Source organism: Cornus florida, unplaced genomic scaffold (genome assembly GCF_030987335.1).
Source record: "Cornus florida cultivar Cherokee Brave unplaced genomic scaffold, ASM3098733v1 CherokeeBrave_3.0.0_Hap2_Chr04, whole genome shotgun sequence".
In the NCBI taxonomy this organism is placed as follows: domain Eukaryota; kingdom Viridiplantae; phylum Streptophyta; class Magnoliopsida; order Cornales; family Cornaceae; genus Cornus; species Cornus florida.
The window spans coordinates 20,013,179-20,025,842 of NW_026775574.1; the positions used below are offsets into that span (position 1 = coordinate 20,013,179).

General features: G+C 34.5%; 1 protein-coding gene across 2 annotated transcripts; it reads right to left on the reverse strand.

Moving 5' to 3' along the window:
- Positions 1-2,389: 2,389 nt before the first annotated feature.
- Positions 2,390-12,285, reverse strand: LOC132302927 (uncharacterized). Of its 2 annotated transcripts, XM_059799932.1 has the most exons (11): positions 12,009-12,283; positions 11,435-11,748; positions 9,395-9,472; positions 8,654-9,237; positions 6,704-7,339; positions 6,362-6,516; positions 4,505-4,716; positions 4,271-4,404; positions 3,832-4,187; positions 3,651-3,754; positions 2,390-2,820 (listed from the first exon to the last, which is right to left on the reverse strand). In XM_059799932.1, exons 2-11 carry the CDS (start codon positions 11,727-11,729, stop codon positions 2,750-2,752), a joined length of 2,625 nt encoding a protein of 874 aa, XP_059655915.1. In that variant the 5' UTR covers positions 11,730-11,748; positions 12,009-12,283; the 3' UTR covers positions 2,390-2,749. The 2 variants fall into 2 exon arrangements, with proteins under 2 accessions (XP_059655915.1, XP_059655917.1); XM_059799934.1 differs by lacking the exon at positions 9,395-9,472 and having other exon boundaries at positions 12,009-12,285.
- Positions 12,286-12,664: the final 379 nt, after the last annotated feature.

Below are 12,664 nucleotides of genomic sequence, written 5' to 3' on the forward strand. Positions count from 1 at the left end.
ATACTAAAATCTATTAACACTACTATAGAACAGAAAATAGATCAGAACCGATAAAGATAATTTTGGCATGCTAGATGGAGAGGCACGCAATGCGTTGTCGAAGTCTCCTTTACGTGCAGGTAATTACGATCCACCAAAGGCTCCAAGATACAACTCCAATTGTTTCCTATGCGCACGATCACAGAGAAGCTTTCTCTTTCACCAGGTTTTGATACCACATTGCACCAAAATTGAAAAAAAGAAATAGGGAATATATATGTTAGGAGTAGACTGTATAATTGCATAGAGAGAATATGATTGAAGATAGAATATGTAGTTTTTTTGAGAGAGGAACAGAACTTGTTTGATTGATTTTTTTCCGCTAATCACAATGATGCAGGACAGCTAGCTGGAGATTTTGGAACCCATGTGGACCGTCAAAAGGTTAAACAGGTGGGCTGATCAATTTTTATTGGATGATTTCGACAAATCCGTTTTTAACCCGGAAAGAGCATAGTTTTTATCAAAAACGGCGAGCCCACTCGCAGAATGGCGTTTTTTCAATTTTGAATATTTCGGGATTTTCATTAGAGACTAAACGGATTCGATTTGTTTTCTTTTTTGGTATTTAGTAGTTTTTAATAATTATGTTTCTTTCCTTATTTTTACAAAATATTTAGAGCAAGTTTGTTTTTGAGCAATTTCCTTGTGCTGCTAGTTTCCTTACGTTTTCAGAATTTCCTTTATACTGTTAGGATTTTTATTTATAAATACATGTACTGCAGAGCACGTCTTTTCATCAACAGGTATAAAACTAAATGTGTTGTTTGGCTAAATCATTGTTAATGGTTATTAACAGTTATAGCCTTTACTTTTAATTTCTTTTTATTATTATTATCGCATGCAGTTAATTTAGTTAAGGACTTTGGAATTTCTAACCAATAAGAATTCTAGAGTTGGAAGTTTTAAAACTTTTCTTATAACTCTAACATTTACTTGTTGAACCATTTGGAAATGCCGGAATGATCTAGTCTTCAAACAGAAAAAATGGGATCCTCTCGAGGCAGCTCAAAAAGTTCTCACAAACTATTTTGAATTCCAAGAGATTGCTCTCCAGTCCAGGCAGCTTGTTCTCCCCTCCAATCCTTCTATTCATCCTTCTTTGAGGTGGAATGCTCCGGGGATGGGTTCCTTCAAACTTAATTTTGATGCAGCTTTTAATTACCCCAGGAAGACTTGTGGAGGAATCATAATGTAATCGGATTAGGTGATTGCCAACCGGTTAGGTGATTGCCAACCGGTTATGAAGCTTTATGTGTGATCTTTAATGATGTTAGATTCGTTCTTAGAAAACTAAAATATCCTTTTATAATTGAATTAAAAAATAAAAGAAAGAAAAAAATCATTCAAAAAAACGTCTTCGTTTAGACTTGGGAAGTCTTCATGCCCTAAATTAAAACCCAGAATGTGTACTCAACCTCTCAGTTCCACCATGATCTCAGGCCACTTAACACCATTGAATCAAAGAAGGCAATCCAATTTCTGCTACAGTGCCCAATAAAATAAAATAAAAAACATTCAAATATACAATCATTTATAGTTCAAAGAACGATAAGCCCTAAAATTTCCTTTTCAGGTACGCATGTACACATACTTATACTGTAATCAATATGAAGTCTGTAACATTTAAAGTTGTTCATACAAAAAAAAATCAATATGAAGTCTGTAACATTTAAAGTTGTTCATACAAAAAAAAAACAATTGGAAGGATAAAGAAGTGTATATGAAAAAAATAAAAATTAAAAAAAATATTGAATATGAATGTATATAAAATTTAGTATTCATCAATACATTTTAGATGTTTATCAAACTTTGCATTTGTAGTTAAAAAAATAAATAAATAAATAATTAAAATTAAAATTAAAAATTAATTAATTAATTAATGTTCTTTTTATACTTTATCTGTTCATCATAGATTTTTTTACCAACCGCTTGGTTTTTCCTAATTTTTTTTTATTTTTAAAAAAGGTCTTCTAATTAAAGAACTCTCCACCCACACTAGTCCTATGGCACATGGCACAGGTGAAATTTAAGTCACACACATAATACTTGCTTTTTCTTTATATTAAATAGAAAAATAATGGACGTCACTCAATGACTCGGTAGAGCCCAGCCCTCCGTGCCAGGATATTATAAAATAAGTAAATAAAGTGAGTCAATTTAAGAGATATTTGACCAGTGTTGAAATTACATAATCATCGCTTATGAATACACAGGAGAGGTCACTTTGACGATTATATTGAATTAAAAGTAATTATCTTCTAGACCAATTCCAAAGCAAGAATTAGGAAGGTCTAAACAATGAAGTCATTTGTTGGACATCTAAGGTGGTGCTTAACCATCCCAAAAAGATCAAACAACATTACACATCTGCTTTTAACTCATTTAAAAATGGAGCATGACATTTGACACAATTCGAGTCACCTACAAAGAGGTACAAAGTTTGATTCTTCCCAATTACAGGGGGGTATATAACAAATGTTGTCCTCAAATCATGGTTTGCACAACTAAGTTTACAAGGTTGTTATATCATGAAACAAATGATGAGATGTTTCCACTCTGCTCAAGAGAAAGATTGATGTATACCTCCCCCACACATTTCCGAACGGCAGCTAGCCGTGTACACCACAGACTACTGGATCGGGAGCAATTTGATACATTTCCATGCGTGAAGAGCAAAGATGAAAGAATCGAAGTTGAAATAGTCATCCTACATAATCCCAGTGGCAATGCTGGAAGTTGCATTTATCTTCAGTGAGTGCTCGGGGACATAGGAAAGACCTGTCGTACCATAAAATATTTCTTAATGATAAATCACACTTTTCAATTACGTGTCAGCTGTTAATAATTTTACTACTCTTTTTTGAATCTTTATCAAAGAAAAACATCATAGCCACTGTAAATCAAACAATTCTGCACATGATAAATCTGAGTATGCATGCCCATGTCTTCATTATACACAACTGTGAAAAAATAATCAGCAATAGAGTTTAAATATCTGAACAAAGTCTCACCCAGGGATTACATATATAAATACGTATATAAAATCACAAGTAGAATACTCAACTCTATCATGATTTTACGCGCACAAAAATTAGTCTACAAATTATAACATGGAAACATATATTACATAATGTGATGATGAGCTAAAATTTGCAATTTAGATATTAGTCAAGGCTCAAGTTTCAGTCTTCTCATTAACTGGTTCAAGTCTTTCAAATCACTAACCGAAAGTTGTATGCAATCGTTAAGGTTCTCTCTCACAAAATAACTTGCTGCTCAAGACCCTACCACATGGGTATTTAATGTTACATAAATAACGAAAGGGAGTATCAAAAACAAATCCCAGTTTTACTGTTTAACTTTTACCTGAAGCTTCATACGTACGGAGAACAAAACTTACCAGGATACCCCCCCCCCCCCCCCCCCCCACACACACACACAAAGAGAGAACCAAAAATTAACACATCCAAAGTGACTACTGTGAAAGTTCAGTATCACATTCTAAATCAAAAAGGCATGGAGTAAAGTATTAAAGCTCACTCATCTTTAAAAATATAGAACCACAATTACAACAAGAAATTAATTAAGAGCAATAAGCAAATGAATACCTTTCTCCTTAACATCAATCTGCAAAGAATCAAGTGTAATAATTCCATCAGTCAATGGGAGAAGCTCAAGCTTGATGGTAGCCGTGGAATGAGAAGGAACACATCTGATGCAACAATAAAAAGTTATAATCATATGTGACATTTGACGAGGAAGAAGAAGAAGAAGTAAGTTATATATTACCCCAATGGAACTCTACTCTGCAACCATAGATGTGTACAACCCAAATCAGTACATGGAAGGACATCAGAGGTGGGAATGTCTTGCTCATTAAAAGAAACAGATTGAAGTTCATGATCCCCATTATGTCGCCCATTCCCTGATACAAGAGGCAGTGGGCTGTGCCTCTGCATTGCAGTACCTCGTCTCTCTCCAACCACTCTCCCTGTAAGCTCAGAAGAACCAACAAATGGGCTCATAGGTGATGAGGGTGAAGAATTCAAGGATAATACTGAAGGAGGTGAAGTAAAAGAGGCTGGAGCAAGAACTGTTAATGTTAGATCTTCAGCAGTCAAATTCGAAGCCTGAAGAGTTAACACCTGAGAATTTTAACCAATTAAGGAAAGCCTTTTTTGTATAATGAAAGACCAAAAAAAAACTGTTACTCAAATTCATATGAAACCTGAACAGGTAACTGAGGGACTCCAATGTTGGATCCAAGAGTTTGTCTTGACATTTCAGATGCAACAGAGATCATAAGATCCCTTGATATACGTGGGCGCCAGCTTGTTGGCTTCTTGAAAAACAATCTTGATTCTACATTCAATAACAAGATAATGAAATATAAAGAGAATCAGATCAATCAACTACCAGAGGTATTCCTAATAATGTGGTGACTTAAAAGCAATATAAATACCAGTATAGTTGCACCGACATGATACTAGAACTGCATACTGATCAGCAGTTGAAGCACTCCGCCTTCCGTCAACAATGTTGGTGGCAAGATGAGAATTTGCAGCTGCACTTCCAGCCTTGAAATGTGATGGCCGAGAACTTTCCCCATGACCCTTGGGATTCTTCCACATCGAAGTTGCTGGCTTGAGAATAAAAGAGTGTTCTTCGCCTCTCCTATCACACGCAAATTCAAAATAAGCTATTCAAAGCAAGTAGCAGCTGCTGGTCCAAAATACACAAGTCACTTTACATTTACAAAGCAACGCTTCCAGCTACTGAATTACCTTTTCTGGTTCTTTCAGAGTATATATGAACTAAGATATATGCTTATGCATTGAATGATCACAAGATCCATATGAAAACAAATTCACCCACTTTAGAGAAAATAAACAAAATAAAGTTGGGACCAAGACATGGAAAATGATATCCTTATTATGCCTCTAATATTAGTTCCCAACTTGTTCAAAATGGTTCCAGAGAGGCATTCATGTTATCAAAAATTCAAGGGACATACATAGATAATCTTGAAAGTGCATCAAAAGCATTCATTCTGAAAGATGCAAAAGAAACATACATCCATATATGACCATATAACTCAGTGCAGAATTTGAAACCTATAATTTACAAACCAATTGACACCAATATGGTTTTCATTGAAGACATCCTACTCCATATGATGAGTCATTTTTTTTTCATAAGCATATGATGAGGCATTCGAAATGACAGATTATGGAAATAGAAAAGATTGGCCATGGCTTCCATGTCAAACCCAAGAGGGAGCAAATAAGGTTCTCCTCAAGAGGCTCAAACAAAAAAGTTGCTGTGAAACTTGGCCCCCAACCCTTCTTCAAATCCCAAATTTTTCTTAGTGCAATTGATGAGAAATATGATAAAAGTAAACATAGGAACATTGCCCCACACGGCCATATAGCCTCAATAGCAATTTTTAATATAAACCTATCGAAACAAAAACAATTTTAAGGGTTAGCATCAATGTTGTTGAACTATTTCCATGTTTAGTTTAAGTTGATTCGTCTATACCCAACAGCTCATGATGCCACACTACTTGCAATATATAAATCATATTTATACAGTAGTATTTCCTCCATGGTTATTCATTTTATAATTAAGTCACTACTACATTATTCTGAAAAGTTATAAAGACTTAGCAATTAACAAGATTGATTGTTTAAATAAAATATTTTATTTTCAATTAGAATTTAAAAATAAAACTAATAATGATGATGGTAATGGACAGTTTAGAAAGGTTGAGTTCTGGTTCAAATGTTTTTTTCTAAGGAACGCATCCGAATTTGAATTTCATAACCAATTTCATTAATATGGTGGGTTCAGTTTGACCTGATATGTGCTTCTGTTACCTCAACTCAACTATTGCCAGTAGTAAATAATATCTGTCAACTGGGGGTTCAGAAGTGATTACATAAATCTGTAATTGATATGCACAAAACAATACACTGTTACTGTAGAAGTTCAGTGAAAAAAACAACACTCAGGAATACAAGTAGTTTTATTATATTAATCATAATGTTTATATCTTAATTCAAATGCACCCAATGACAAGTTTCCCCCTTTTATATATGTATGAATCTGATCATGATCAACACTGAACTCGACTCTACCAAACTGTCAACTATTTTAAATTGCCTACACAAAAAATGTAAAAGTTCAATCATAACAATGTTGTTTACAAGCCTATACATGACGATGCATATTAATAACCACATTGAGATCGCAAGAGTAAAGATAGTTGTCAAGCAATCAAATGGAATAAATTAAGACACCTTGAGTGGACAGCAACCTGAGGGCTAAATTAGGCAAGCTGTAATCGTTCCCAGCTTCAATACATGCAATTGGTAATGACAGAGGTGGTCCACCTTTAGAAGCCTCCTCAAAAATAATTGTTATGGCATCTAAATACACCACAATGTCTGGTGTATGTGCAGGAGAGACATTCTGCAAAATAATTTTATCACGATTTTACTACTTATGGCATAATAAAAAGCCATAACTTCAGTGCATTGCCACTACATAATGAAATATGAAAAATATAAAAAAATAAAAATATTGCACAATATTTTCATTATGGTAAAACAAATAATAATAATAACATAGCTTGACTCTTAAAATTGATATTCCACACCTTTATCTGAACACAAAGAAGGTCATCTGTATTGCAGTCCGCAGCAAAAGAATTGATTTCTACTGGTTGAACAATTTCTAGTTTCCTTCTCCACCTTCTTCCTGGTACATACATGCCTTCCAATCCACAACATACAGAAAACCTTTCTGGCTCCAGTGATACACCTCTGAACGACAAAAGTCCTTCTTCCTCGGTTCTTTGACTCTTCACTATTTTCTGAGATGAGAATTGATCCCAATCATCTAAGTCGAAGCTTGATTTAGAGGTGGGGATTGTAGCAGGTGGAGGTTGTGCAGTATTTTGAGGAAGTGAGGACATGGAATAACTTCTAAAGTTGCCAAAAGAAAAGAGCTGAGATCCAGATGAGGCAGCAAAATTAGGCTTTATGGATGTACTACGGATACTTGAACTTGAACTTAATGGAGGAGGAGGAGATAATGATCGAGGTGGAGGTGGAATAGAATTATCCAAAGGAAGCAACCATTTCAACAGTTCTCCACAAGGGTCCTGATTTGTTTTAACTAAGTTGTCCTGGTTCTCAGAAGTCAAATTTCTATCCTGATATTTCTCAAACTGAAGAATTTCCAAAATGGGATCTTTCACAATGTCAACACCAATACTTACCTGTAAAAGCACCTGCATCCTTCCAAACAATAAAGTGGCATGAGAATTAGCACTTGCCCAAACAACTGGTTTGCCCAGTATTGACTGCAAAAAATATAAACATTCACGACTAATTGATTAGTCACATCATAATGTAAAATACTACATCGTGACCGTAATATTTTCCCTTCTTTGGAAGCTGTTTCCATGTAAATTTAGTCTCTGGATTATGTGTTGCTTGGTTGTGATTGTCGTTTTGTGTTCTTGGTTTCTTTTAATTCATGGCTTGCTTGAAGAGGGAAGGAATTCATCCCATCACTGAAAGAGGTGGATGGTAGTGGTACAGATGTAACTAGCCTATTTAGAAGAAACGACTATCCCCAGATGCAAACAACTCCTTTCTTGCTACACAAGCCAGGTTCGTCACCAAACGATGTCCTCTTTTCTTACAATAATAAATATCTAGAAATTCAAAACCACAATGCTTCCTGCCCAACTCCTCAAAGTATTAACAAAATTATTTCCCTTTTACCTGAGACAAGAAGTGTGTAAAAAGTAAATAGAATCACAGATTTCCAGGAGAAAAAGATTCTACATATCATGCCAAATCAGCATATGTAACAAATTTATCTCTAGAAGAATAAATCTCAGATGAAACTTAAATCAAAAGGGTAAATTTTCTTTCTGATAAGTCAAAAGGGAAAATTTCATGGTTCTCATTTATCTAATTAGCCTTTTGTATACTACAGAAATGCTTTTTTTCTAAGTATATACTACAGCAATACTTTGAGCAGTTTCCTTCATTGCTTTCACTTCCACCAAATGGCACTCCCCTAGGATATTTAGGGGCTACAGCTCCTTGGGAGCAGTTCACTGACTTCTGTCTCTGCAGTTTAATACTATCAATCAGATGTCAATACATCGCAACAGGGGTTCAACCAAAGTTCTGAGTCAGGTAACAGTGAACAGATCAGAACAACAATCGCATGGACCTATGAGCACTCAGGGCAAGTTGTTTAAAATGAATATATACCGATAGTAGAATAACCTCAGTGGAACTAATGAGTCATCATCTACTTCTTTTTTAATTATGAAATGTTCCCCACTCCCCAGTCCAGAAAATCAGACTGAAAATACAAGTTAAAATAAGAAACATCCCTTAAATACCAAAATAAGCAAGTAGCGCATATAGAACAGAAAGCATGATCTTATTCAAATCTCAGAATAACTCCAAAATAAAGAACATGCATTGCTAATACTAACTCTATGTCTGCACCTTTCTAATCTTTACGTGGACGAAAGAACAAAGATAATTCAATAATATCCTAAAAGTTCTTCGAAACATACCACTATATCTCCATTCGAGAGGGAGCTACACTTAACAGCATTTCTTGCTAGTCCCCCAGAGACACTAGCATCAAAATTTCCACGATCAATAACCATATTAAGATGGGTCCTGGTTTTTGCAGTCTTTCTGGTTCCTGCACTATCTGCATTGAGCTTTTCACTAACCATCTCAAAAGATTCTGGAGATGCTTCCAAATCACTTCTTTTAGACCACAGTGGCTCATCTAACTCTGCCAACCGAACAAAAAAGTGGGAATTTCTAAATCTTCGTAACAATGTTTCAGTCCGTCTTTTGTGATCTTCCATTCTAAGAAGAGATTCCCCATCAGAAATATCTTTTTGTGGATCAATCTTATCTTTTGAAACTGAATTGGTTTCACTATTCTGATCCATCTCTTGACCATCAGCACTCACGTCCACACTTTCAGAAGCTGAATTGGTTTCATTTTCAACACTTCCATTTTGTTTCTTTGTGCTTGTTCCAATTCCATTTTTACTCATCGCTGCAGCAACTTTAAATGGCGTTATAATTTCTGTCTCCTGTTTACATGCTGACAGGCATGCCAGAATATGAACTTGTTCACCTGCAGTAATGAAAGCAATCAGATTTCACATAAAAACAAGTAAACGGAACAGGACACCATCTAGCCATAACAAATTGAAAATAAAAAAAAATAAATAAAATAAATATAAAAAATAAAAATAAAAATAAAAGGCAACGATACAAGAAAGAATGGCTACCAGGAAAAACAAAGAAACGGTTCAGCGAGTGAAAAGAAAGTATATCCGGCGCCTCACTCCAATTATCAGGAAGTTCCTCTAGAAAAGCATATCAAACATTAGATATAAGTATATAAGAAAATTCTCATTTATCACATTAAACTATCAAATTAAGGAAGAAATTTGTGAAATTATTTCTGAAATGTATTATTCATTTTGATGTGAAAACGTCAAAGATCTAATTTTTATACCAAACCATAAAATCAACCAGAGTTTGAAGAGCTAAGATAAAAACAGTCGTGAAAACAGTCATTGAATAATCAATAAAACTTGGGCATCTCATCTAATCTTCTCAAACAAGATGAACTACATTTATTCAATCCACTAATGAATTTTTTGTCTATAAATCTATCTATATCTAAATAGTAATAATATTGTCCCGTCAATGTTTTTATGGTTAGAATGAAGAATATCTAAATTCTTAAATCTATAAAGTAATACAAAGGATACTTAAGCATTTTTTAGTAAGAATCAGTGCAAATGGCTCTCTTTTTTTATAAAAGAGACCTTCACCCATATGTCAATAGAGGAAACAATGTAATTCCTTGAAAATGAAGAACACAAAACTTCCACTAGGGAAGTATGGGAAAATAATCAAGCCAACTGCCCAAAAAAACACACACATACACACACAGAAGATAAAGGCCAATATAAATTCAAAGTATGATTTTCACTTGCTAATTATTGCAATCACCTTTTAAATCAGTCCAATTTATCATTAAAAACAATGTATGAGAAAGAAGCTGATATGTCGGTTATTAAATATCACGACAATTGTGTCAGTGTTTCATGATACCTCATCCAAATTAATCAAGGCTTGCAACAGAAATTCAAGCCACCACTCATTTAGTCTCAAAAATCTATAAGCAAAACTAAGTTGAAAAAAACAAAAGGTAACAAGAAAGGAAGTAATGAAAAATATGACAATAAAGAACAAGATTGTACCTCATCCAAATTAATCAAGGCTTGCAACAGAAAGACAAACCACCACTCATTTAGTCTCAAAAATCTATATGCAAAATTTAGTTTTTTTTTAAAAAGAAAAAAAAAAAGGAAGTAATAAATAATATGACAATAACGAACAAGATTATTTACATGCTAGTTTAACAAGAATTTCCAAACCTAACAATCCAATTCAAAACTATTCAACATCAATGTAGAGAGTAGCGCAATTAATATCTCACAAGTGTCTAGTCTCCATATCTAAGCACCATTTGCTTACATAACTCTATAGTTATATAGAATAAACACAAGCGGAAGTCACGTGGGTTTTGACCAGATCATTATGTGTGAGCAATAGCAAGACAAGTACTCTCTAGCTTAAGTTTTCCTCATAATCATATAAATTCTTCTTTTTTTATTATAAGTAAAATTGTATCAGAAAGCATTCAAAAGAGGAACGCATCCCTCAAAAGCTACACAAGGCCAAATAGGACCTCTAAACTCATAATCATATACAATCTAGCCAGCAAGTTTAAGTGTAATCTATGTTAGGAGTTAATCATTTACCATTACAAGAAGGTACAACAAAAATTGACTATTACAAATGCTTTAAGCTATAAATGCATGCCAAGCTGTGGGAAAAAAGGAAAAAAAAAAAAAAAAAAAAAAAGAAGGAACTTCTAGAGCAAGTAGACTAGAGGGTTGCCCCTTATTTCAATATCAACTCCCAAATCTTGTGTAGTTATCATCAGGTCCCTATATGGAAAATTTAGTAGACAAAGAAAACTCTGATCTTTAGATAAGTAGGTGGGTGGAGCAGGTATTAGCTAATGTAAACCATTTTTTATCTTTGGCATTAAGTTTTACCTTTGTTTAAGCCTCACATGGGTATCCTAGGAAGACTATTACCCATTATCAGATATTACTTGATAGTCACAAATGAGGTAATTAGGACAATACCACTTACATATATAGGTGCATATGCATATACAAGGCTGAACAAAAAGTTACTAGACAAAACAAATGCAAATTAAGTCAGGGAACATAGGGAGACAATACTGTATGGAATAGTAATAAATCCTTCATCTTCAGCAACATCCATGTGATTCTCAACAATGGGAGGATCACTCTTTGCACTCCGGCCCCGGCCGACAGCTCCGCCGTTCTGGCCTCCAATTCCGTCAGTCTCTCCGCCATGGTCTCCAGCTCTGGACATCGGTGGGAATGGATCTTGTGCTATGAGAACCTCCAAAGTGGACATGGGTTTTGGCACATGATTTATATCTGCTTGAGATTCTTGAACAGACGGCTGCTCTGCAGCAGCAGTCTGAGAAGACCGCAGCAGAAAATTCATCGTCCCAACGAAATTAGCTCTGCAATTTTCAGGAAGATTACTAAAATCTACAATTTGGATCTGTATATATGCGTAAATGTGCTATACATTTGTTTGTGCTTAATTGATAAATACAGATATGTATATGCATATATAACAGGGAGATCCACTGATCTGGTCTAGGGTTCGAGTGGTAACCTCTAATTTGTTCATTTGTATGTATGCACACAAATATATGCATATATATACATAATTATGTACATATAAATGGAAAGCGAGAGAGTGGAAATGGAGACTTACCAGATCGAAGATCAGAGGCGAAGAAGAGTGTTAGAGAATTCACTTTGCAAAGCAGTGGCAAGTCCAAGATGGTTCGGAGAAGCCGAGCCGACCTTTAACCCGTCTGGCGATCATACCATTGGTACCATAATGGAAGAGCCCCATACAAACTACTTGGATCTGTATCACATACGGAGCACAGGACCCGGGGCGCATTTAACAATTTTTTTTTTTTTTTTAAATAAAATAAAATAAAATTGGCAATGGTTAGTAGAATAGCAGTTGGTTGGGAGAGTAGGAAATAAAACTTAGAATCGGTGTAGGCACTTCAATCCTGATCTCTTTATCACTTGAACAACACCCCACACAAATACTCGAACAACACCCAACTACTTCTGGTTTTATGATGATTTGCAAAATTCATGTATATACAATTATTTGTAAATTACATAAATACTTCTATATGCGTACCTTTTTTCTTGTCAAATAGGTCCAAGTAATTTATATACTAACGTACATGGAATATTATTGGATGTCCTAGCTTAGAATAATGTATAGTCAATAACATTCATTATTATTATTTTAATTATTTAATTCTTGATTTTTTGTAAAGTTAGATATCTTTCATTTGAAAGTTTTGGTTCATCAACCATAACATATAAGTTTGGATATAGAGT

Coding starts and splice junctions, on each gene's coding strand:
- LOC132302927 (XM_059799932.1), bottom strand. CDS start 11,729: ATGAATTTTCTGCTGCGGTCTTCTCAGACTGCTGCTGCAGAGCAGCCG. Junction 7,340..8,653: donor TCTCGAATGGAGATATAGTG/GTATGTTTCGAA, acceptor GGAAGGATGCAG/GTGCTTTTACAGGTAAGTAT. Junction 3,755..3,831: donor CAGAGTAGAGTTCCATTGGG/GTAATATATAAC, acceptor TTGTTGCATCAG/ATGTGTTCCTTCTCATTCCA.